Source organism: Delphinus delphis, chromosome 21, assembly GCF_949987515.2.
Source record: "Delphinus delphis chromosome 21, mDelDel1.2, whole genome shotgun sequence".
In the NCBI taxonomy this organism is placed as follows: Eukaryota; Metazoa; Chordata; class Mammalia; order Artiodactyla; family Delphinidae; genus Delphinus; species Delphinus delphis.
The window spans coordinates 5,030,335-5,056,720 of NC_082703.1; the positions used below are offsets into that span (position 1 = coordinate 5,030,335).

The following is a 26,386-nucleotide window of genomic DNA, read 5'->3' on the forward strand; positions in this document are numbered from 1 at the left end:
ACTGTGACAGTATCAACTGTCTTATATTAATTAATTGATATACCTGTAGTTCTATATTAAAATTAGACAGCTTTTATTAACCATTAAAAATGTAGCATTTCTTTTTTCTGTAGTTCTTTTAGAATGGTAACTAAACAATACTGTCAAAAGCCATAATTTGGAGAAAAGATATTGCCAAGAAACACACCATTAACTGGGCTGGTTCAAGAATAAAAAAAAATCTGCTTTTCTCTCCTTTTGTGATGGCTTAAAGCTTTCAATTTCAAAAACAAAAGTAAATCCTGTGAGTGAAAGTATGTCGCGTTGTGTCGATTCATTCTGTTCTCGAGCCCAAGTTTGTGTGCCCGATGCACACCGAGGCCAAACAAAGGGAAACGTCAGTGTTTGGAGCAGATTAAGGTTTATTGCAAGGACCAGCCAAGGAGAATGGACAGCTCGTGCTCAAAAATGCCAACTCCCTGATGGCTCTTGGGGAAGAGTGTTTACAGGCAAAATTTGGGGCAAGGGCTGCAGGGTATGGAACCTTCCCCTGATTGGTTGGTGGTGAGGTAACAGGGCGCTGTTCCAGGAATCTCAGTCATCAGCCTTTCCTGCCAGTGTGGGTCCACATGCTTGTGCTCAGCCTCAAGTGACTTCCTGCATCTGGCTTGAGGGGGCCCTAGTTCCTGTTGAAGAGCTCAGTCATACGCGTCAGATGGTTCTGCACATCCCCGAGGAGGAACGGCACCAGGCCCCATGCTGCACTGTCGTTTCTTCCTGCCTTCCCTCACTTCCCTGATTAGTAACTGTTTGAATACGCCCTTTGGAGCTCAGGGAAGGTCTAGGAAGCTGAAAGCCTTTTTCCGACAAACTGGAAGCTGGGGACACGGAAAGCCTTTTGTGCCCAGGAGGACCCACAGGGGGCCTTCTACCGCCATTATCCTCTAGTAGGAAATAAGCAGGTTGGCCTCTTTTGAACCTGCGAGGCTGTTGCATCCCAACGGAAAACTTTCCATTGTGCACTCCTGCCACCGACTGCCCTCAGATACCCATGGCCCTGCTAATCGCTCCCATCTCAAGAGAGGACACCTAGAATCTGCACCTCTGCAATAGTTCATGATTCTCATCCCCTACCCATTCCAAGCTTCAGGATATTGAGAGGAAGGGTTGCTACACAAGGTCAGCCCCAGAGCCCTCAGAGAGTCACTAGCATCCATTCCATCTTCAAGGAGTTGCTCACACTGAGTTCCTGGTCATAGATAACTGTTCTGTCTCCAGGTGATACTTCCCTGCCCTCGTGGAAATTGAGCTCTAGAATATATCTTTCTTTGTCCTTTGAAGGAACCCAGACTTGCTGCTCTTTCCTGACTGAAGCTGAGCTTTTCTGGGTGACAGTTTCTTGCTTCAGTGCCCCCTCTCTTCATCTCCCTCTTCCTGAGATGGGTGCACTTCTGCACACCTCAAAGCATTATTTGTGGGTTAGAGATCCATCAGCCTACCTGGAGTCTAATTAGGACCTACAGAATTTCCATCCATATAAATGAAGGTGCTCCTGGGTCAGGGGTGGGAGCATCTCATCACAAAGACCAAGAGTTTCTTTCTCCAAATGAGCAAATGATGAATGGATACACGAGATGTGGTCCGTCCATACAATGGGATAGTATTCAGCCACAAAAAGGAAGCACTGATATTGCTACCACGTGGATGAACCTTGGAACCGTTATGCTAAGTGACTAAAGCCAGTCACAAAAACCACGTATTATGCCTTTGTATGAAACATCCAGAACATGGACATCTAGAGAGACTAAGATTAGTGGTTGTTTACTGCTTTTAGTGGGGGTGGGGATTGAAAAGCTGGGGTGAGTGATGGTAATAACTAAAGGGTAGAGGACTTGTTTTTGAGATGAGGGAACTGAAATTGACTGTGGTAATGGTTGCACATATCTGTGAATACACTAAAAACCCTACAATCATTCACCTGTGTGCTTTAAGTGGGTGAACTCTGTGGTAAAAATAATACACATCGGGATGATTCTACCATAACTTTCCCTCACCCCCTTTGCCACTAACTTATTTGGGGCCATTATGATCACTGTCCTGCCTTATTTAATCATAATTTCTCAGGATCAGTTTCCCAGGAGTACTACCACCTAGCAGGTCCAAGTTTTAGACCTGAGCAGAGTTTATTTTTGCGACTATTGGTGTAACACATCCTTGCTGTGGAGTGTACTGGGATAAAGGAACGTGTGGGTGAGTGGCAGGCAGAAGTTGAGTTAGGTTTTGAGCGTGAGTAGCTTAAGATATTTGTCAGAAAATTCAAAGACAATTACATGTTCTGTCTTCTGCAGTGGTGTCACTTTTCCCTTCTGAGTTTGTCTTGCTGGCCTCCCCATTTCTAAATCTTCCTTTTTACGGTTCTAACAGTAACTGTTAACAAGATACACTAAGGTTCCATTTCAACGTTTTCTTTCCCTTTCCTCAACAGATTATAATCTAACATTGGAATAGGCACAGAGTTGAAGAATTGTGCTTTTTATTGTCTCATGCAGAATTGAGTCCAATATCCTTTTTTTTTAATTGAGGTAACATTGGTTTTTAACATTGTATAAGTTGCATGTGTACCACATTTTTCAACTTCTTTCAGTGTGCCCACCACCAAATTTTTAGTTTCCATCCCCCACCCTTCTTCCCTTCTGCTTACCATTACTCTGTTCTCTCCTATGTGTTTGTTCTGCTTTGGTTTGGTTTCTTAATTTATTTTTTTCTGCATATGAGTGAAATCATACAGTATTTGTCTTTCTCCACCTGACTTATTTCATTTAGCATGATACCATCAAGGTGCAACCATATTGTCACAAATGGCAAGATTTCATCTTTTTTACGACTCCTATTCCATTGTGTATACATACCGCATCTTCATCCATTCATCTGTCAGTGGTCACTTAGGTTGTTTCCTTATCTGGGCTATTATAGATAATTCTGTAATGAACATAGGGGTGCATATATCTTTTTGAATTAATGTTTTCAGTTTCTTTGGGTTAATACCGAGAAGCAGAACAGCTGGATCACATGGTAGTTCCATTCTTAATTTTTTAGGAATCTCTATACTGGTTTTCATAGTGGCTACAAGTTAAATTCCTCCAAATAGTGTATGAGGGCTCCCTTTTCTCCACACCCTCTACAACACTTGTTACTTCTTGCCTTTTTGATAATAGCCATTCTAAAAGGCATAAGGTGGGCTTCCCTGGTGGCGCAGTGGTTGAGAGTCCGCCTGCCGATGTAGGGGACACGGGTGTGTGCCCCGGTCCGGGAGGATCCCACATGCCGCAGAGCGGCTGGGCCCGTGAGCCATGGCCACTGAGCCTGCGCGTCCGGAGCCTGTGCTCCGCAACGGGAGAGGCCACAACAGTGAGAGGCCCGCGTACCGCAAGAAAAACAAAAAAAATGAAAGGCATAAGGTGATTTGATTCCTCATTCCAGTTTTGATTTACATCATTTCCCTAACAATTAGTGAGGTTGAACATCTGTTTATGTGCCTGTTGGACATCTGTGTATCTTCTTTGGAAAAACAACAATTTATATCCTCTTCCTACTTATTAATCGGTTGTTTTGTGAATTTTGAATTGTATGAGCTGTTTGTATATTTTTGATATTAAGCCATTGTTGGTCTCATTGTTTGCAAATATTTTCTCCCAGACCACATGTTGTCTTTTTGTTTTGTTGATGGTTTCCTTTGCTGTACAAAACCTTTTAAGTTTAATTAGATGCCACTTGTTTACTTTTGGTTTTATTTATTTTGCCTTAGGAGACTGATCCCCCCCCCCCCCACAAAAAAAATTGGTACAATTTATGTCAAAGAGTTTTCTGCCTATGTTCCTTTGTAGGACTTTTATGGCTTCAATTCTTACATTTAGGTCTTCTATCTTCTCTTCCTTCACAGTATAACTAAGGACTTGTTTTATTCGGTAGCATGTCTTTATCCAGGGGATTTATTTTCAACTATATAAATATGAAAGTAGAAGACTATTTTTCCTTTCTCTGAGCGAGCACTAGAAGTCCAGCTTCTGGTTCCTACATCTTGCCTTAAAACCTGGTGGTTAGGGCTTCCCTGGTAGCACAGTGGTTGAGAGTCCGCCGGCCGATGCAGGGGACGCAGGTTCGTGCCCCGGTCCGGGAAGATCCCGCATGCCGCGGAGCGGCTGGGCCCGTGAGCCATGGCCGCTGAGCCTGCGCGTCCGGAGCCTGTGCTCCGCAACGGGAGAGGCCACGACAGTGAGAGGCCCGCATACCGCAAAAAAACAAAAAAAAAAACAAAAAACCTGGTGGTTAGCCAGATATCATCTCTCATGTTCTGATTTGTCTTTAACCTTCTTTCAAATTCTGATACTGGGATTTTCCCTTTTTGTCAAGCTTAGCTCTTATAGGATAACAGGACAGGGTAACTACTAACCCATTTTTCCATGGTGCTAGATAATATTCCATGTTTTCATTCACACACATGCACACACATACACACAATATTTTTCTTTTAGGTATAAATTAAATTTTACTCACTATAAATTTTTATTGAGATAGAAAAATTAGAGAAGTTCTAAGAGTTCTAAGAATTTAGCTTGTAATGATTAGAAAGATGAGAAAAGTATCATTTTATTTATCAAGGTTAAATCATATGAAATGCCACTGTATACTACCCCCAATTTTTTTTTTTTTTTTTTTTGGTAATATCTCACTCTAAATTTCTTTACCATGGCCTTGCCTATATTTAGAACTTCCATCTTGTCATTCCTTCACTTCACTCATTACACTACAGGCTTTGAACAGGTTCCCATACAAGTTCCCTACTGCTATTCAAAATGCTAGATCATTTCCCAAACTTTCTATCTCAGCCAAAACATCAATTCCACAAATAGGTTTTTCTAACTATCTTATCTATATGGTCACACCCCTCCTCAAAATTCTCTATTCGAGCACTCCATTTCTTCAGAGCACTTTTCACGACCTCTTTATATTGGGGAAGTTTGTCATTAATTTCCTATTAATTTTCTTTCTCCTCTTCTGTAATATAAGCTCCAAGTGTGGACACAGTCCCTTTCTTTCACATGTGCCACTATATTGTTTTCTTCTTTTTTTTTTTTTTTTTGCTGCACCATGCAGCATGTGGGGTCTTAGTTCCCCAAGAGGGATTGAACCCGTGCCCCCTGCAGTGGAAGCATTGAATCTTAACCACTGGACCACCAGGGAAGTCCCCAGTATGCCACTATATTCTTATTTTCTATTGTAGTGCCTGACACGTATGTATATTGAATTAGTTTTGCAAATTGAATGATTTGATTTAATAAGAAAGTTAAATAAATGTGTTTTATATTGATTGCATCAGAAATACTAAGTGTGTTTAAGGCTATGGAATTTGGGCATGCCAAATTTTTCACCAGAGAACATTGGTAGTTTAATTACTTTTTTCCATTGTTTCATGCTTCTTAATCAATTAACTAGTATGGATATTTGTATCAAAGATTTATCAAAATAAAGTGTAATATGTGCTCAACATAAAGTACTAAATTATAAAATTTTATAGGATCAAAACTGTTTTAATTCATTACTTGCTTTTGTTTTCTTCTTACATAATGGTGTTCTCTTCAATCTTCTTTATTTTAGTATCCAGGTGCAATAACATTGGAGGGATTTTTAGTTATTATAGCTCAATTATTTGGCCTTAAGTTAAGATTAACATATGATGACATCCACAAGTGTTCCTGTCCAAGAGCTACATGCATAATGAATCATGAAGCAGTATAAGCCTTGTTTTTCATTTGAATTAATTTCACACATACGTTTGTGAGGTTGTTTACAAGACATGGTGAATTTCTTATTCTTTATACTCAGTTCCACTTCAAAAGTTGGAAAGGTATGTTGTGCCTGAAGAGATATCACAGATTTGTCCAAATGATACAAGACTCCAGAAGGTGGTAAATCTCATGATAATGAAATATTTACTCAAGGGAATTAGAGGGAAAATTTAAATATTTATGAAGACTATGAAATATTTTATAAAATATAATACTACTTTTGTTTTTGTTGTTGTAGTATCTATTGCCAAGGCAAAGATGTCTAAAATCTTGCTTAAAAATATAACAAAGAACTGGCAGCTTTGACTATTATTTTGATGGAAATAAAAAGGAGGAAAGATTTGAAGAGGAAAAAGAATTGCCCTCATTTGCAGAAATTATGATTAACTACCTACTTAAATCAACAGAATCAGTTTACAATTAGAACAACAACATCAAAAAATTCATCAGGATGATCAGTCTTGGAAAACACTAAGAAAATGGATGCCTATTATAAAATTTCTAATTTTTCCAGAAGAGATCTATAAGTTCAGTAAAATCCCAATCTATATTTTAGATTATTTTTTAAGGAACTTGATAAACTCTATGGGAAGTGATAAAATGAAGATGGTAAACATAGACAACCTTTTGGGGATTATGAGGTACAATTTATGATCAAAGAAGGGATTTTATTTTGGGGAGACACTACATATTGTCTACCGACTTTTAGAAATAAAGAAATGGGGGAAAGATGATGATGTTGGATATAATGAAGACTTAAGAGCAAAATCATGGAATAAACTAGAGAGGAGAGGATCTGGTACGTAAAAAAAGGGACTGGCTTTTATCAGAGCTGGGCATATTCAATTATTGTGATACAGTGTTTGGAGGGTAAATAGATAGATATGAAGGTAGTTGAATAGCTGTAAGACAGGCTGGGACCTGGGGCCCTTTGCTGCAGTGCTGCAGTGCTTCCACTTGGACAAATCTGTCTTCGAGCAACAAAATACAAAGAAGCTGTATGGGACTGAAAATAACTGCGTGCATGCTGAGTTGGGACAAATTCTGGACAAAAGATACAAAAAGACCCCAAAAAAGAAACACCCAACTGCCGCTTTTGAAGAGCCTGGAGCAAAAGCAGGGTACTGTGCATGACCCCTGCACACAACACCACCTAAAGGGTGAGCAAACCACCTAAGCCACCATTCTGGCCTGACCCCTGGACACACCCCTACCCTCACCCCATATAAGGAACAAGCTTGCCCCCCCACCCCCACCTCAGGGAGCGAGCCAGCAAGGGAAACTGTTGATTGTTTTCACTCCCCCACCTCTGCTTGCAGCAGGGCCCCCAATAAAGCCTTGCCTGAATTTCTTGTCTGGCCTCTGACCAATTTCTATTGATTAAGGAGACCAAGAACCTTGGTTGGTAACGGTTGCAACAGAGACCATATGGCACACTATTTCAGCAAAGCTGAAACTATTTTCTATTTCATTCTTTACAGAAAATGTTTGCTGTACCCTATTCTATAGCATTTCCAAGAGCTGCTTGTGGGATTTAGTTTTATCTTACAGGAGCAGTAACCAGCTCACAGACTCACACGTGTTGGCATGCATCCCTTCCCTAACGTCCCATACCAGTGCTTTGGTGGTAGGCAGAATGGACCTTCAAAGACGTCCTCACTCTAATCCCTGGAATTTGTGGATATGTATGTTACATGGTAGAAGGTAAGTTGCAGAAGTCATTAAGGTGATGGACCTTCAAGTAGGGACACTATCCTAGATTATCTGGGTGGGTCCAATCTAATCTCATGAGCCCTTAGAAACAGAATATTCTCCAGGTGAAGTCAGAGAGATGTGGCAGAATGGGGCTCAAAAAGACTGGTGCTGGGAAAACTGGACATCTACATGTGAAAGAATGAAATTAGAATATTTCCTCACACCATACACAAAATGGATTAAAGATCTAAAGGTAAGACCCCAAACCTTAAAACTCTAAGAAGATAACCTAGGCAGAACACTCTTTGACATAATTTATAGCAGTATTTTATCTTTATCTGTCTCACAAAGCTAAAGCAAAAAGCAAAAATAAACAAATGGGACCTATTTAAACTTAAACACTTTTGCACAGCAACGGAAACCATTGACAAAACTAAAAGACAACCCATGGAATGGGAGAAAATACTTGCAAATGACCAACAGCGGGTTTATATCCAAAACATATAAACAGCACATAGAAATCAATATCAAAAAACAAACAGGCCAGTCAAAAATTGGTCAGAAGACCTGAATTGACGTTTTTCCAAAGAAGTCATACAAAATAGCTAACAGGCAAGTGAAAAGATTCTCAACATCGCCAATTATTAGAAAAATGCAACTCAAAAGCCCAATGAGATATCACCTCAAACCTGATAGAATGTAGAATTTAAAAGTCTACAAATAACAAATTTTTGAGGGGACGTGGAGAAAAGGGAACCCTCCTGCACTGTTGGTGGGAATGTAAACTGGTGTAGCCACTATGGAAAACAGTATGGAGGTTCCTCAAAAAACTAAAAATAGAACTACCATATGACCCAGTAATCCCACTACTGGGCATATATCCAGAAAAGACGAAAATTAATTTGAAAAGATACATGCACCCCGATGTTCATAGCAGCACTACATACAAGAGCCAGGACATGGAAACAACCCAAGTGTCCATGACAGATGAATGGATAAAGAAGATGCAGCATATATACGCAATGGAATATTACTCAGCCATAAAAAGGATGAAATTCTTCCATTTGCAGCAACATGGATGGGCCTAGAGAATATTATGCTTAAATAAAAAGTTTTAAAAGTAACATAGCCTCAAAATAGAAGAATCAAAAATTGATAGTAATTAAGGAAATAAAATAGCCAAACATGGTTGGTTTTTGGTTATTTTCAGTGATCCAAAACTTTTTTTTTAATTGAAGTATGGTTGATTTACAATATTATGTTCGTTCCAAGTGTACAACGTAGTGATTCAATATTTTTATACATTACACTCCATTTAAAGTTATTATGAAATACTGGCTATATTCCCTGTGCTGTACAATATATCCTTGTAGCTTATTTAATTTATACATAGAAGTTTGTACCTCTTAATCCACTACCCCTATCATGCCTCTCCCCCTTTTCTTCACCCCACTGGTAACCACTAGTTTGTTCTCTGTATCTGTGAGTCTGTTTTGTTATACTCATTTGTTTGTTTTATTTTTTAGATTTGAAATATAAGTGAGAACATACAGTATTTGTCTTTCTCTGTCTGACTTATTTCAGCAAACATAATACCATTTGCAACCACATGGATGGACCTGGAAGGTATTATGCCAAATATGTTTTTTAATAGCTCCAACTATAAATGAACAAAATTCTAATCAATAGTAAAATAGAAAAACAGATGGACATATTCAATGTGTGATATACAGCAACAAGAGGGGAAAAAAAAAAAACTATTGCTACTCACAACGTGGATGGATCTCCTAATCATCATGTTAAAAAAACTTAAACATAAAAAGAATACATGGTGATTGGCTCCATTTATATAGGTTCAAAAACAGACAAAAGTAATCTATGGTGTTAGAAGTAGTGATTGTCAGGGGACAATCTGGCAGCTTTAGTGGTTCTATATTTTATTTCTGGATCTGAATCTAGGTGTTAATTACACTGGTTTGTTCAGTAGAATATTGAGCAGTGCCTATATATATTATATATTTATACATAAATGTATAACATATGTAGTATAAATATTTATATATATTACATAAAAGTTCACTTAAGTGTAGATGAATCTTCCTGTTCATTAGCTGTTTCTTCAGCCTTGCCTTTCGGAAGTGATTCTGCGCTTTCTTAGCCGGAAAGCGGAGTCACAAGGCGTCAAAGCCTCCTGCATAGATTTAGCGGCCAAGGCCGCCCACGTTGAACGGCGCACAGCAGGCAGCCTCTCGACCCTCCGCTGCTCTCCCAGCCGCCTGCCTCCTGCGGTGTGTGCGGTCAGGAGGGGTCTCCTCGCGCCCCCAACTGCCCTGTAGTCAAGCGTACGGCCGTTATTCGGGCTGCCATCCAGGACGTCCAGCCATGTGGTGCCTTCTGTTTCTGCTTCTGGGGCTCATCGGGCTTCAGACAGACGATAGTAAGTACTAAAACCCTCTTCTGACCTTTAGGGAATGTCAGGTCTCCTTTCTGTTTCCCTCTGAGAGGCTGGATATCCCTTTAAAAGTGTTTTTTTGGTGGGAGTTCCAACTGTGTAAGCCCGAATCCACTCCCACATTGCCACCTTTCCCAATCAAAATCCACTTTGGTTGCGAGGGTCTTTCCCACTCTTCTTGGGACCGTAGTAAAGATGGGAGATGCCGTGGCTTGAGTAGATCCCTTAAGATTAGAGTTTCATATACTGCTCTGCATTTCTGATATCTGGATTCTGTAGTTGGAAGGTCCAAAGGACCTGACTTTATTTGTTCTGAGAGCACTTGGGCCTATTACCCCAGGGTTACCAGAACCTGCCCACAGGGCAATATTTCTAAAGTAGTATACCTGTTTCTCTTTAAAAGATTTGTAATTCTAGAAAGAAGTGGGTATTGAGGTGAGGGTATTTGAAAAGAGTAAAAATGAGGGATGACTTATAGAATATTATGGATTTAGATGAGGAAATAATGAAGGAAGCTATGAGGTGGTGAGTGTTGCCCCTGTAAAACATTTTGCACCTTGCAGATTCAGAAAGACTACGTGTGCAAATTACAGTTCCAGAGAAAATACGGTCAACGTCAAGTGGAGGAGTTGAAACATACGTAATTAAGCCCTAACATTTTTCACAAACTAAAAAGCATGTGACTATTTTGTTCCTAATAAGTAAACCTGGTGTTTTTCATCTCTGCACACTTTCTGAATTTTATATTTATACCCAATTTTTCTTAAATGGAAGAGCCCTTTTGAAAATGAACCAAGATTAACAATGTTTCATAGAAATATGGTGCAGTGATGCTTATTATCAAAGCCCCAAGGCCCATCTAAATCTAAATGGTTCTAAATCTCTTTCCCTCCTGAGCGTCTGAATAATACCTGACCTGATCCATTTACAGTCTCTTGTCACTCATTCACCATACAATATTTGGAGGATTTTTAGTAGTTGTTAAGTAAGCCTATGGCATCCCTATAGGGGATGGCAATCATTTGATTTAATGAAGTGTTGTATGAATAATTTTTATGTCTTGATTGAAAATATGTTCATCATTAAGAATTCTTTTTATGCCATCTTAGTGTATCTTGGTTCAGGTATTAGTTTTCTCCTTTTTATTCTTTGAATTAATTAGAAAGTTTCTTATCTGTTTTACTAATTTCTAGAATCATTTCTAAAGAAGTGAAGTGTTTCTTTAAAACACCACACCTTAATTTTCTTTTTGATTGGTAGTAAATGTTTAGATAATTTGAATGCAAATATTTCCTTATCAGCTACCTAGTTGTCACACTAATACAGATATCACAAGCTTAAAATTTTCAATATATGATTTATAAGGGAATGAATATTTATGAAAACTTTAAATCATTTAAATAGAAAAAAAAGAGGTGAGACATTTAACAGCATTTTAAGAGTATTTTGTTTTTTTAATGGAAAAATCTATGGAATTACTTGGTCATATTAGAAAATGTACACAGAATCTACTTAGAGGGAAATATCTTCAACCAGGTTTCACCAGATACTATGAGAGTAATTCTCATAAGAGAAGTAAAAAAAAAAATCATCTGTCCTCAACTGTCAAATTCATGAGGGAAAAATGTTGACTATTTTGTTAATGTCTCTAACTCCAGTGCCTAGAACAGTGCTGGCTACATAATAAAGGATTAATAGTATTTTTTGAACTGATAAGGCTATTGTACCTACCGACTTAACAAATGCAACAAACATAATATGAAAAGTGTATGTTTATAATTATTATAATTAATAAGAATATACCACAAGAGAATATTCAACTTAAAAAGACTAGGAGGTTTTAAAAATAACTGAATGGAACTTCTGTACATGAAAAATATAGTATGAGAGTAAAATCAAGAATTAACAGTAGCCAGAGACAGCTGAAGAAACTAAACAGATGCAACATATAAACAGCTCAAGGAAAAAGAGGAGAGAATTAGAGGCTTAAGTAAAGAGCAATTAGAATTCCTGGAAAATAGAGAAAAAAATCTGGAAAAGAGGTTATATTAAACATAGATGAACTGAGATCAGGTATCACAACACAGAATAAATAAAAATTAGAGTACATTAACACTTTTCAGATTACAAGAGAAGAAAATAATTTAAATAATGTACTTCAGCAGTTAGAAATTGAAACTGGGACAAAGAATAACATAAAAGCTGGAATTGATGAAAAAGTATGAATATGTATACCTCAAAACAAAACATATTGAATATACAATTGTAACTGTAACAAAAGAATATAAAGCATATATACATCTTGGTATAATAGGGAATTAAAATAATTTAAATAAAACTGTTAAAATTTCTGATTGATTAAATTTATCAGAAATTACATATATTTCAAATTGAATTTAAAAATATATACCACAAGAGAAACACCTAAATCACAAGGGAATAGAAAGGTCTAGCACAAAAATAAGAAAAATTATACAAAGCAAATAGTAAAGTTAGTATAGGCAGCCATATTTTATCAGGCACAAGTTGTCTGTAAGGCAACACAAATAAAAGTATGAAAGATTTTAATAGGGATGAAAAAAAGTGGACATAGTGATACATAGAGCAGAAATTTAACAAATGAATAATACAATGAATAAATGTGTCAACAAATTCAAAAATCCTTGAGGAGATAAGCAATTTCATAGAAAAACAAACTCTTGGGATATAAGGAAAGATGAAAATGCCCAACACTTTAAAAAATTTGAATCTGAATATAAATGTCTCTTTCTCCCTCCTCAAAAATACAAAAACAACCATTAAAACTAAGTCAAAAGCTAAATTATTTTACAAATAAATACAACCAAACATTTAAGAAAGACATAATTAAAACTCATAAAAACTCAGCCAGCAAAAAGAAAAAGAGTTAATACTGCTGAATACATAAAGGCAATATTACCTTGACACCAAAAACAAAGAAGGGTAATATAAGAAAGAAAATTTCGGACTGAATGAATTCATGAGTATATGTGGCAAACATAAGAAATATGAGAAAATCTAATATAACAAAGTATTAAGAAATGACCAATGGCTTGTTTGTTTTTTTGTTATTGAGTTGTATGAGTTGTTTGTATATTTTGGAAATTAAGCCCTTTTTGGTCACATCATTTGCAAATATTTGCTCCCAGTTAGTTGGTTGTCTTTTGTTTTGTTTATGGTTTCTTCTGGGGTGCAAAAGCTTAGAAGTTTGATTAGGTCCCATTTGTTTATTTTTACTTTTATTTCTATTGCCTTGGGAGACTGACCTAAGAAAACATTGCTATGTTTTATGTCAGAGAACGTTTTACCTATGTTATCTTCTAAATGTTTTATGGTATCATGTGTCTTATATCTAAGTCTTTAAGACATTTTGAGTTTATTTTTGTGTATGGTGTGAGGGAGTGTTCTAACTTCATTGATTTACATGTGGCTGTCAAACTTTCCCAATACCACTTGCCAAAGAGACTGTCTTTTATCCATTGTATATTCTTGCCTCCTTTATCGAAGACTAATTGACCATAGGTGTGTAGGTTTATTTCTGGACTTTCTAGCCTGTTCCATTGATCCATATGTCTTTTTTTATGCCAATACCACACTGTTTTGATTACTGTAGCTTTGTAGTATTGTCTGAAGTCTGGGAAGTTTATGCCTCCTGCTTTGTTCTTTTTCCTCAGGATTACTTTGGCAATTCTGAGTCTTTTGTGATTCCATATAAATTATAGGGTTATTTGTTCTACTTCTGTGAAAAATGTCATGGGTAATTTGATAGGGGCCGCATTAAATCTGTAGATTACTTTGAATGGTATGGTCATTTTAATAATATTATTCTTCCAATCCAAGAGCATGGGATAGCTTTCCATTTCTTTAAATCATCTTTAATTTCCTTTATCAATGTTTTATAGTTCTCAGCATATAAGTTTTCACCTCCTTTGTTAGGTTTATTCTTAAGTGCTTTTTTGGATCTGATTTTAAAAGGGTTTTTTTTTTTTTTTAACATTCCCTTCCTGATATTTCATTGTTAGTGTAAAGAAATGCAAAAGATTTATGTGTGTTAATCTTGTATTCTGCCAGCTTGCTGAATTTGTTTGTCAGTTCTAGTAGTTTTTGTGTAGAGTCTAAATATGGGCAGAAGACCGAAATAGACATTTCTCCAAAGAAGACACACAGATGGCCAACAGGCACATGAAAAGATGCTCGACATTGCTAATTATTAGAGAAATGCAAATCAAAACTGCAATGAGGTATCACCTCATTCCAGTCAAAATGGCCATCATTAAAAAGTCCACAAACAAGAAATGCTGGAGAGGGTATGGGGAAAAGGGAACCCTTCTACACTGTTTGTGGGGATGTATATTGGGGCAGCCACTGTGGAGAATAGTATGGACGTTCCTTAAACAATTAAAAACAGTGTTACCATATGATCCAGCAATCTCATTCCTGGGCATATATCTGGAAAAGACAAAAGCTCTAATCGAAAAGATACCTGCACCCCAGTGTTCAGAGCAGCACTATTTACAATAGCCAAGACAAGGAAGCAACCTAAATGTGCATCAAGAGATGAATGGATAAAGAAGATGTGGTTTATATATACAATGCAATACTACTCAGCCATAAAAAAGAATGAAATAATGCCAACTGCAGCAACAGGGATGGACCTAGAGGTTATCATACTAAATGACATAAGTCAGACAGACAAAGACAAATATCACATGATATCACTTATCTGTGGAATCTAAAAAATGATACAAATGAACTTATTTACAAAAGGAAACCAGACTCACAGACATAGAAAACAAAATTATGGTTACCTAGGGGGAAAAGGGGGGTATAAATTAGGAGTTTGAGATTAGCATATACAAACTACTGTATATAAAATAAACAAGAAGGTGTAGCACAGAGAATTACATTCAATATCTTATAATAACCCATAATAAAAGAGAATATGAAACAGAATATACATAGGTATGTATAACTGAATCACTTTGCTGTACACCAGAAACTAACACAGCATTCTAAATCAACTGTACTTCAATTAAAAAAAAGAAAAAAAAAAAAGAAAGAAATGGCCAATGGCAAAATGCAATTTACATCTAAATTGTTAAGATGATTGAATCTTAGAATATCAATGAATTAACTGTGCTTTAGAATTATATGGGGAAATGAATATACATATAGCATTAGGAGCAGTAAAACTACTGTTCAAAGTTCAATACCATATATGATAAAATAACCTAGCAATAGAAGAATGTAACTTAACTTTGTTAATCCTATAAAATAAACCTCTTAATCCTATAAAATTTAAATAAACTTTAAACATTTTAAAACTTAAAATAAATTTTAAAGATATAATTTACACTACATAAAAATCAAAGTCTAAATAAATGTAACAAAGGAAAGCAAAACCTCCTCACTGAAGACAACAAAACCAGGTGAGAGGAGGTAAAGATCTATATAAATTGAGTAGATCCTATGCCCATGGATTGGAAGGCCCAATAATGGAAAGAGGTCAAGGCTCCTCAAACTGATCTATAAAGACTAAGTTTTCCATTTGTAGACATTCTTTCTTAATAAAATCCATGAGTATTGCATCCAAACTTGGAACAAATTTTATAAAATCTACAAATATTAAACATTCTGTTTTGTTAATTCTTTGCTATACTATATAAATTTTCTATTTGGTAATTTAGTTATACTTTTCCATTTTAAGCATAAATTTTGCAATGGCCTCAGTATTAAGCTAACACAATTATTGGATGCAAGTCAACAATATTTCAGGGTCTATCTTATTGCATAAGTGTTAAAATTAATAAGAAACTGTACCAATTATATTCTTCCATCTATCTTTATTATGAAAGCAAATATTTAAATATCTGATTCCATTGGAATAAATCAATATTAAATTATAAATTTTCCTCTTTTTTATTGTATTAGTGTGCTTTAGCATGTTATTATTGTTAATATAAAATGATAGTTTTTCTTTTTAACATTCTTCTCACTTTTCTTCGCTTTTTTAATATACTCTCCTGCCAGGTGTCCTACAACATTGTTATTGAAGGGAAAACGTACACTGTGAACCTAATGCAAAAGTAGGTGAACTACATTATTTTATTACCTGTCTTTGTTCTAGTTATAATTATTGTTCATATTTATCCAGAAAGTAACTATTTTGCATTTGTAAATATTTTTAGTTGCTTACTATTTGTCTCCTATTTTATGCTTAAGAAAAACATTTTAAACCTATATAATAAACATCTAGGACCTGGATCCACATGTATGCTCGCATCTTTTTCCTTCCCAGCAACATCAGATTTCTATTTGACTATTTATGTGGTTTCATGGAGGATGAATTTTGATATTTTTCTATTTTTATCACGACATAAATACAACTTGTTTTTGAGTTCTCTTACATTCAACTATATTTGAAAGAGCATAGTGGATTTTTGAGTGGAAAGAACAGTGATTCTTTAAATTAGTTTACATATCACAAGGTATTAAGGACTTAGAATACAACTGTAATTAGCCAAACTCAATCCCATGCCAGCTAAGGAAATTGGGGAAAAAATAAGCACACCATATTTGGAAATAAAGAAAAATCAAAACAGTAATGGTCGTTTTTAAAATGGGTCCTTTATTAAAAGTTTTGGTCAATTTGTCTATTATAAATCTTGATAGCTTAAAGGTAAGGTCTTTCCATCCTTTTCTTCATCAAGAATGTTCTGGCTTTTCTTACTACTTTTCATTTTCATATATTTTATAATAAACTCTTCCACAAAGATATATCCATAGATATTGATTGTGACTTCATTGAATCTACAGAGTACTTTTGGAGGAATTTTTCCTGTCATTCCCTTTCAATTTTTTATTCACTCTGGATTTTTTTTACTGAGTCTGAAATTCTTTTAATGCAGTCCAAATTATTATTTTCTTTGTAGCTATTATTCTTTTCATATTTAAAAAAAAATCATTGTCTTCATACAGTCATGAATCCAAGCTGCCATTTTTTTCTAATAGCTTTTATTGTTTTCACTTTCATGTTCAACTCTAGGGTTCATCCAGAATTGATGTTTGTGTGTTTCATGAGCATGGGGATCAAGATTCAAACATTTTATCGTATTAGCATCCAATGGATCCAACACATGCTATTGGAAAAAAAAATACTTTTCTCATTGCACTGTAATGAAATGTTTGTAATAAATCAAATGACTGTTTATGAGTGGGATATCTTTCTGGACTATTTTATTTTATTTGTTTACTCCTGAGCCCTATTTATCTGAACAGATATCACACTATATTAAATACTGTACTAGGTCTTGTTACCCAGCCTTGTTCAACAATTTTAAGATGTCCTTGTTTTTCTTGATCCTTTAATTTTCCATATAATGTCTGAAGTCACCTTTTTTTTTGTACCTTTTATTTTATATTCTTTTTCTTTCATAGTCTCCATTTTAATGAATCTATTATTTTATATTATACCATTTTCCCTCAATTAAATTCTTTGTTATACAACTTTTTACTATTCCTTTAGTATTTTCTCTAGATTATCATATTAATCCCTGAATTATTAAATCTAATATACATTATTATTTTACCAGTTATCATACATTGTTAGATCTTCAAATCTTTTAATTTCACTTACCTTCTACCTTTTCATTATTTTTCCTGTATGCTTTTAAACCCCAATTAGATATGACTATTATTTTTTGTATAGTCAATATCCCTTTATAATTAAGCATAAATTTGCACATTCTGTTGCTCTTCATTTTTTCCTGCGTTTGTTTCTATCTGCAGTTAATTTCTATATGTCTCAGGAATTCTCTCTATTTCTGTTGTAGATCTGCTTGTTTTTGATTAATTTGTATTCAATGTCAAATATTAACCTTACTCTTAAGAACTTTTTTGCTGGAATAAATTCTAGGATGACCTTTTAAAAATGACTTTTGTCCTTTAAAAGCATCATTCCGACGTCTTCTGGCTTTCCTCGTTTCTATTGACAACTTAAGCTATCAGTCTTATTGCTGTTCTTTGAAGGGAACATCTTCGTTTTCTTCTTGATACTTTGAAGGTTTTATTTTGGTTTTCATCAGTCTTTAAAACTATATTTAGGGGTGATTTTTCTTTGCTTTTATCATGCTCAAATAAAATAGGACTTACTGAGTCTATATCATCAATTTTGAAAAAACTTTGCTCTCATTTTCAGAGATTTTTAAGTTAATCTCCTTGGCTACTCTGTGCAACTTCAGAATTTAGCAGATGATTTTACAGGGAAAGAAGCTATGAATCTGATGCAACTTAAATATTCATATTTTTATTCCAGGACTGCACAGCCACCAAAAGTTCTGCTTGTTTCTAGGCTCCCCAATAATAGCTTTCTCCCTGGTCCAAGCATGGATATTTGACTTCTTTCTTTGCCAAAAAACAGTGCTTGTATATCACTAGCTAAGTCTCTTTATAGGACTTTCAACCCAGAATCTGTGTGTTCCCTGGAGCTCCACCCCACTGTGTATTATTTTCTTTTTTTGTTACAAGAATACAAAAAGTTTTGCTCTGTTTGTCAGCGGTTTGGCTCTTTGACCTTTTGCTTTCACAAATCCACACTGCCATAGCTGTCACAAATCTTTATACTATACTAATTGGAAAAATGAAAATGAGATACCTACACCCACCCTTTCTCTTTGTAAAGCCTTTTAAGCATATTCTTCCCATATTACAAACAATGTATTTTAATGTGAGATCTCCACCTGATCTGTTGAATTCATTTCATATTAGTTCAATACTTATTGACCATTTGCTATTTTCCGGATATTCTTCTAAGAGATTGAGATGCATTAGTAAACAAAATGGATATGAATTTTATATTGTTTATCAGATGAGACTAATAATGGTATGATAAATAGTGGATTAGGAAGAATGTTAGAAAGTGATAAATGCTTAAGCAAAAATATAGAACAAACTAAGAAGTGTCATTTGGAAATCCTATGCTTTAATAATTGAGAAAGTTGAAAATTTTTATAAACTTGTCAAGAGAAGCCTCAGTGAGATGTGGATATAGAAGCAAAGACTTGAAGTAGATGAGACAATGAGCCATGTTGAAGAACATCCTAGAAAGGGGCAACAGCTAGTGCAAATACCCTGAGACAAAAGTTTGCCTGTTGTGTTTAAAAAACAGGAAGGAGGACAGTGTGACAGTAAGGTGAGTGAGAAGAGGTCTGAAGACTAGAATTTTTTGAGCAAAATTAAAACTAAATCCATGTACTCAAAGAATCTCTCCCTCATGCGCTCTCTCTCTCTCTCCTCTCCCTACCTATCTATAATAAGTTTAATAAAAGAAATAGCTTTTCATAATAAAATCTAGGAAACAAATTTTCCATTAAATACTTTTTACCTTTATTTTACAGAGTTTTCTTACCTCATAATTTTAGGGTTTATGGTTATAATGGCACAGGAAGTATGAAACCTCTTGAACAACAGTTTCAGGTATGATTTTTATTGTCTGTTTTACCTTTGTTATGTGAGTTTCTGTGACTGTTTTACTTAGGGTCCACATGTCTCTAGAGTATAACAGGCTGGAGTTATGTTTTGTTTTGGCATGAATGTAACCATTTCCTTTGATGATGTGTCTTGAATTAGCTTTGTGACACAGATGATTAACCAAACCACAAATGATAGTGATGCATTTAAGCTATTATTTCATGATGATGCACATGTATGTGTTTATGTACCTGTGGCAAGAGGGTTGAATATGGAGTGAAATACTTAAAATGAAAAAACATGACTTAAATCAGGAAAGCTAAATCTAGGAAGAAAAGGAAAATCCAAAGACTTGTCTGAAGTATGTTCAGGGACCAAATAAATACACATAAATTTCATGCACATTTAGGAATATATTAAATTTTCAACTACTTGGAGCTTCATTTAACAAAGTTTTCCATTTGCTGTAAATATAATAAAGAAATGTGCATAGAGTTTCAAGGAATACCCATGCCTGAAATGCTGTTTTGCTTTTTACATTTGCCCTGCCTTACCAATTCCTATATTTTTTAAATTTGCATTCCTGATTTCTATGTAGCGAATTAACAACTACTTTGAAATTAAAGCATTTTTATAGAGACTAAGCTCTTAACAGGAGAAATAATAGGTATGGTGAGTTCTTTAAATTTTGCCTAACAGAGTAGGCAAATACATGTGAATCATCTATGGAGTTCTCTATACAAATATAAAAATGATGCATACTGTCAAAAAGTTTTATGATATATACATACGTGCATATATACATAATATTATAGACATACTTATGTATACACACACAATATATGTGTGTGGGGGGCATTTTTTGTGTGTGAGTGTGGTGAAAAAGAGACAGAGAGAAACAGAGGTAAAACAATGAGACAACGAGATGCACAGGGCCGCAATATCCCGCACCTGCATTTTAAGTAATTCTGCCATACCTAACACCTAACTCTACTTCCTACCTCCCAGGAGGTAATCATGAGAGACAGATGTATAATTCAAAAGAAAAAGCAAAGATGTTTTATTTATAACCTGGATGTAATAAGTTATTGAATGCTGGCCTCAAATGCCATGTTTGCCAAAGCTGCAAGCCTATCGTCAGTGTAGGAAAAACCAGGAAAGTTTATTAAATTAGGTTAGAAGCATATAAATCTATTTTTCATAAATTGCACAAATGATTTTCATCCCTAAAAGTTATGTTATCTTACTAACTAAAGATGTATCTACACGAAAACAAAGCAACCAGTTAGACACAGAAAGAGTTTGTTCCTAGTATCTGCAGTTTACTTTATGATCTCTCCAGGACAGAGAGATACTCATAATGGTTAAAAAGTAAAATTACCAGATGGCATAACAATCCAAAATGTGTATGCACATAAAAATAGACTTCAAATTGTAAGAGGCAGAAACTGACAGAAATGAAAAAAGAAATAGGTAAATTATTATTATTATTGAAGATTTAAACATTTCTCTCTCAATAATTGATAGATGAAGTGGAAAGAAACTCAGCAAATACGTTGATGCCTTGAGCAGAACTATCAACTTGATCTCATCAACGTTTGTAGGCAACCACACACAACAGCAACATTCTTACTGTTGCTGAGTTTATACACATTCTTTTTTGAGTGCTAATAGAAGAATGAACAAGATATAATAAAGGAAAATAGTGCAAAAATGACAATGATAACAATAAGAAAAAAACTGGAGAAAAATTATATAATAATAATAATAAACTTTTGATTCCTCCATCTCAAAATTTTATCCTATGCTGACCTAAAAATGATTTATTTATTAATTTCCAAGTTTTCCAATCAACTTATGTATAAGGTTGATATAATTTACTGGTGGTTCTGAAGAATTAAATACATTATCAATCTGGATAATACAAACCACATTTGGAAGGAAGTGGATGAAATGCAGTGGAAAGGAAGAGGTATTTTTCCTTGATTATATAAAGTATGATTTATACAGATGAACCTGTATATGGGACCACAGTGAAAAAGTACAAATATGATAAGTCAGTGAAATATTTTAAAAATATAAGATACTGTTTTAGTCTATGTCTAAAGATACCATGCAGTAATTTACACATGGGAAGTTTAATGTAAAGAATTATTCATTGTAACAAGGATTAGAGTAAAACAATAAGAAGTAAAGAGAACTCTAAAGGTCATAGGAATATCAGATACAAGAAGCAGCCAGCAATCCCAGGACTGGGGTAAAGAAGACAGTTTCCTTGCCCCAGATTTGAGATTGTTAAAAGTGGCACAACCATGGATCTTCAAATAGGACAAGTCACTGTGGTGCTGTACCAAGAGATCTTGCTGTAAAATTTCTCTTTAGAACCCTCTGGAAATCTGTCCTTTGGGTAGCCAGGAAAGCTGTTCATAAGATGTCTCACCAAAGTCACTTTGCTATGGAAGGAGAGCGGCCTAGATGATGGGAGGATACTACTGGCTGATGGGTGCTAGAGACCACCATGCACACAAGGGTCTGGGTACTAGAGAATCTCCAAGCACTGAGGGATCCTGGCTTTGCAAAAAGCTGTACCCTGTGCAGGAGCCTACAAGCTAGCACACCGGAACCAAATAGCAAAGCTCTCTTCCCATGCTCTCCAGCACCCGTTACTAGCAAAGCTCCAGTGCCACCTGGCAAAGGAAAAAATAATTAAGAGGTTTATATTCATTTGCACAAAGCAGGCAAAAGGTTAATTTCAAGCTCAGTAGCAATACATCAATAATTGACAGAGCCTACAACTTTGACTACTTAGTTTTCTGTATGCACTCTTTTATACACATTTGAACTCTGTAAAAACAACAAAATCACCCTACATTTCTATTTAGCAAGATTCAGCCAACCTTCTCCCAAGTAAAGATATTCTCATTCTTCCCTCAAAATGATGAGACACACAATCACGAGTCACTGTGTCCATTGCTAGCTCTATTAAGTTCTCCACAAATTTAGTCACGGTCCAACTGAATACTATGTTAACATGAGGTTAAATTAACTTGTAAAGTTAACCTCCAACCACCTGCATGTAAACTAATAACAGGAAGAGGGAAAAAGAAGAAAATGGTTAGCACCTACAAATAAAGATACCTATGCCTATGACAAGATAAGAGAAAAATATTTAAAGCTACTATAGTCTTCATTTCTGTAATAAGTCATGATTGCTATGTATGACTTCTTTTTCCCACTACCTGCTCCCCATTTCCATTGCTCTCAACCAGAACCTAAGCTTGTTACGGATATTTACCTAGCAGAATAGCACAAATCTTCACTCCCAAAGGGTTTGCATCCTTAATCATATTTTATTTTGGTTACTATTATACTCAGGTGGGTTCAAGACACAGCACTTCTTTAAGCAACAAATTTCCCTATTGTGTTCAGAGTCAGTCACTCCAGCCACTGGGTTAGCCTGTTTGTGCAGTGGCAAAAAGGAGCTCGAAATATCCAGTTGCAAGTTTCATCTTCCAAATTAGTGGAATTTTTATTGTGTCCCCAGGTGAACAAATTCCCCACTGGGGGCTAGAAGCTAAAAGTTACTGGGACAGAAAGCAAAATGCTACAAAATGGTTATTAGATATAATGGTGGGAAGAGACACTCCCATTTCAACACCTTACTTCCTGGACCCATGTATTGTGGTTCTCAGAAAACTATGCCATATAATGGTCTTGATTCAAACATAACCCCAGCCTTTCAGAGTAATGTCTCCCAACTATTATGGTAAATGAGTATTCAGTAACCCGGTCTACCTTTCAATTAGGCCAGCTGCTTCCAGATGACAGAGTATATGGTAACACATGTACATAAACCAATTGCTGCCCTTAATTTGCTGAGAAACAAGTTTCTGTATCAGACACAACACTGTGCAGAAGCCATGGCAGTGGATAAGGCATTCTGTGAGTCCACAAGTTCTGGTGCTAGAAGAAGCACCATGGACAGGGAAGGTAGTTTTTGTTTTTCAGGGAATTTAATCCATTTACCTACATCATCTAATGTTGGCATATAATTATTCTTAGCATTCCCTTAATAATCCTTCTATAAGGATGGTAGTAATATCCCACTTTTATTTCTGATTTTAGTAATTTGATTCTTTTCTTTTCATAGTCAATCTAGCTAAATAAAGATTTGTCAATTTTGTTTATCTTTTCGCAGAGCCAGCTTCTGGTTTCATTGATTTGTTCTATTATTTGTTCTTATTAATTTCACTCTAATCTTTATTATTCCCTTTCTTCTGCTTAATCTAGGTTTAATATGTTCTTTTTCCTGTGTTATATGTGGTTGGATAGGATATTACTTTGAGATCGTTCTTCTTTATTAATACATGCTTTTATATATATAAATTTATCAAAAGCACTACTTTAGCTGCATCCCATACATTTTAGTATGGTGTGTCTTCATTTTCATTTTCCTTAAATATCTTCTGGTTTCGTATTTGATTTATTCTTTAATCCATGGTTATTTAGAGATATGATATTTAATTTCTACATCTGTGAGCTTCTCCAAATGTTTTCTGTTAATTATTTCAAAAAAAATGCCTTTATTATCAGAAAACATACTTTTATTACTTCTATACTTTTAAACTGAGGCTTTTTTAATGGATTAGCAAATGGTCTATCCTGGAAAATATTTTGTGTACACGTTAAGAAGAATGCGTATCTTGTTCTTTAGTGGAGCATTTTACAGATGTCTGCTAGGTTTACTTAGTTTATGATTTTTTTTTCAAGTCTTATATTCCCTTGCTGATCTTCTGCCTAGTTGTTCCACCGATTGTTGAAAGTGGCAGAGAAGAAGAAAAGAAGCCTTCAACTATAAGTGTTGAGCTCTCTATTTCTCCCTTAGTATCTACCTATTTTTTTATGCACTGTGGTGCTCTGATATTTGGTACCTATGTTTACAGTGTTATATCTTCCTGATGCATTAAACCTTTTATTAGTAGAAAATACTGCTCTTTATTTCTAGTAACATTTTTTTCTTTCAAAGTCTACTTTGTCTGATATAAATATAGTCAATCCAGTTTGCTCGTGGTTGCTATTTACATGATAATCTTTTTTCATTCCTTTAATTTGAGTCTGTCTGTGTCTTTGAACTTAACGCATGTTGTCTTTCAACAGTTTATAGTAGTCTTTTCACATTGCCTGACAATCTGCCTTTTATTGGATTGTTTAATTCAATCACATTTAATGCTATCATTGATATAGTTGTATTTGCATCTGCTTTTTACTTTTTGTTCTGTATGTGTCTCATGTGTTTTTGTTCCTCTTTTTTCTCATTTTAGTGTTTTTTTTTCCCTGTTAGGTGGATATATTCTACTGAAGAATTTCAATTTCCTTAATGATTTTTCAATATTTTGAGTTATATTTTTAGTGATTTCCCTAGGGCTTACCTTACACATTTTAACTTACCAGATGCAGATTTAGATTATATTACCTTAATTCCAGTGATATGTAGAAACATTGCTCCTATAAAACTCTACTTCCCTCACATTTATGGTATTATTGTTGTACATATTACATCTATTAATGTTACAAACCCAACAGTACATTGTTATAATTACTTTACTATCTGCAATCATTTCCTTAACCCAGTACCTCTTTGTTTCCACTCACCTCCTATATGCTGTTATTGGCAAATATATTTCCTGGCCCCAATAATATGCCCTATTCATATTATTTTACTCAATTGATTTCTAAATCAGCTAAGAGAAAAAAGGGGGAAATACGCATTTATATTATGTTTTTAAATTACATAATAACCTGTATGAACTCTCTTTGGATGTTTATGTGGATTTGAATCACTCTCTGAGATCGCTTACTTTCAACCTGAAGAATTTCTTTAAGTGTTACTTGTAAGGCAGGGCAATTAACAACAAATTCTCAAAGTTTTCATTTATATGGAAATGTCTTTAGTTTGATTTTGTTTCTCATTTTTCTTACTGAATTTTTCATATTTTCTTGTATGGCTATTTATTTATTTTCTCTTAGGACTATTTGTCCTTATGTCCACTTCTGGGGGATTTAAATTGTCATTTACTTATGTTCATCAGTTTCACTAGGGATCAGATCTATAGAGTTCCTCATGATGTCATACCAAAAGTTAACTCTCCATATCTTTATTTTTGAAGAATAATTTTGCTTAATATATAATTCTAAGTGCCAGGGATTTTTTTCTCTCTCAGCATTTTTTTTGTTCATTGTGTCCTGCCTCCTTACATGTGTGTGTGTGTGTGTGTGTGTGTGTATGTGTGTGTGTGTGTGTGTGTATAAGAAGTACCATGATTTACATCATTACTCCTATGAATGTTATGTGTTACTTTTCTCTGGTTTATTTCAAGATGTTCTCTTCATTTTTGGTTTTCAGCAGTTTATTATATGATTGGTTCCTTAGATCTTGTGGAAATAAATAAAAACCAAGCAAATGAGAATAAACAAAGGTTACTTATTCATAGCAAGGACATCATCCACTGTCACTTGCATTTTGGCAGATACTCAAAGGCAGGCAGAAGAGTGGGAAAGCTTTATAGTGGAAGGAAGGGAAGACCTCAGGTGTGCTCTGACTGAAGGTTGTTGGTGGGGGCTGCTGTAGAAGGGTTAACTATGTGATTGGAGTATTTATTTGGCTTTTCTCTGCTTGGTTCTAAGGTGGAAGCAGGGACAAAAATTAGGGAAGCTGAAAGTTTTTATTTTATTTTTTATATATTTATTTATTTTAAATTTTATTTATTTATTTATTTATTTTTGGCTGTGTTGGGCCTTTGTTGCTGCGCATGGGCTTTCTCTAGTTGTGTCGAGCTGGGGTTACTCTTCATTGCGGTGCACAGGCTTCTCATTGAGGTGGCTTCTCTTGTTGTGGAGCACGGGCTTCAGTAGTTGTGGCTTGCAGGCT

The 26,386-nt window shown here is 35.2% G+C and overlaps 2 protein-coding genes across 4 annotated transcripts in view; both read left to right on the forward strand.

Annotated features, from left to right (window-relative positions):
* Nucleotides 1–9,856, forward strand: part of LOC132417716 (A disintegrin and metallopeptidase domain 3-like) — a 125,990-nt gene extending 116,134 nt beyond the window's left edge. The window contains 1 exon segment of the mRNA XM_060001493.1: nt 9,632–9,856. Within this exon segment, the coding sequence (XP_059857476.1) occupies nt 9,632–9,856 (225 nt within the window).
* A 46-nt stretch (nt 9,857–9,902) lies between these two features.
* Nucleotides 9,903–26,386, forward strand: part of ADAM2 (ADAM metallopeptidase domain 2) — a 79,185-nt gene continuing 62,701 nt past the window's right edge. For all 3 annotated transcript variants that reach the window (XM_060001527.1, XM_060001529.1, XM_060001528.1), the window contains exons 1-4: nt 9,903–9,957; nt 10,536–10,612; nt 16,021–16,076; nt 19,386–19,464. In XM_060001527.1, coding sequence (XP_059857510.1) covers nt 9,903–9,957; nt 10,536–10,612; nt 16,021–16,076; nt 19,386–19,464 — 267 coding nt within the window. The remainder of the gene's footprint in view (nt 9,958–10,535; nt 10,613–16,020; nt 16,077–19,385; nt 19,465–26,386) is intronic.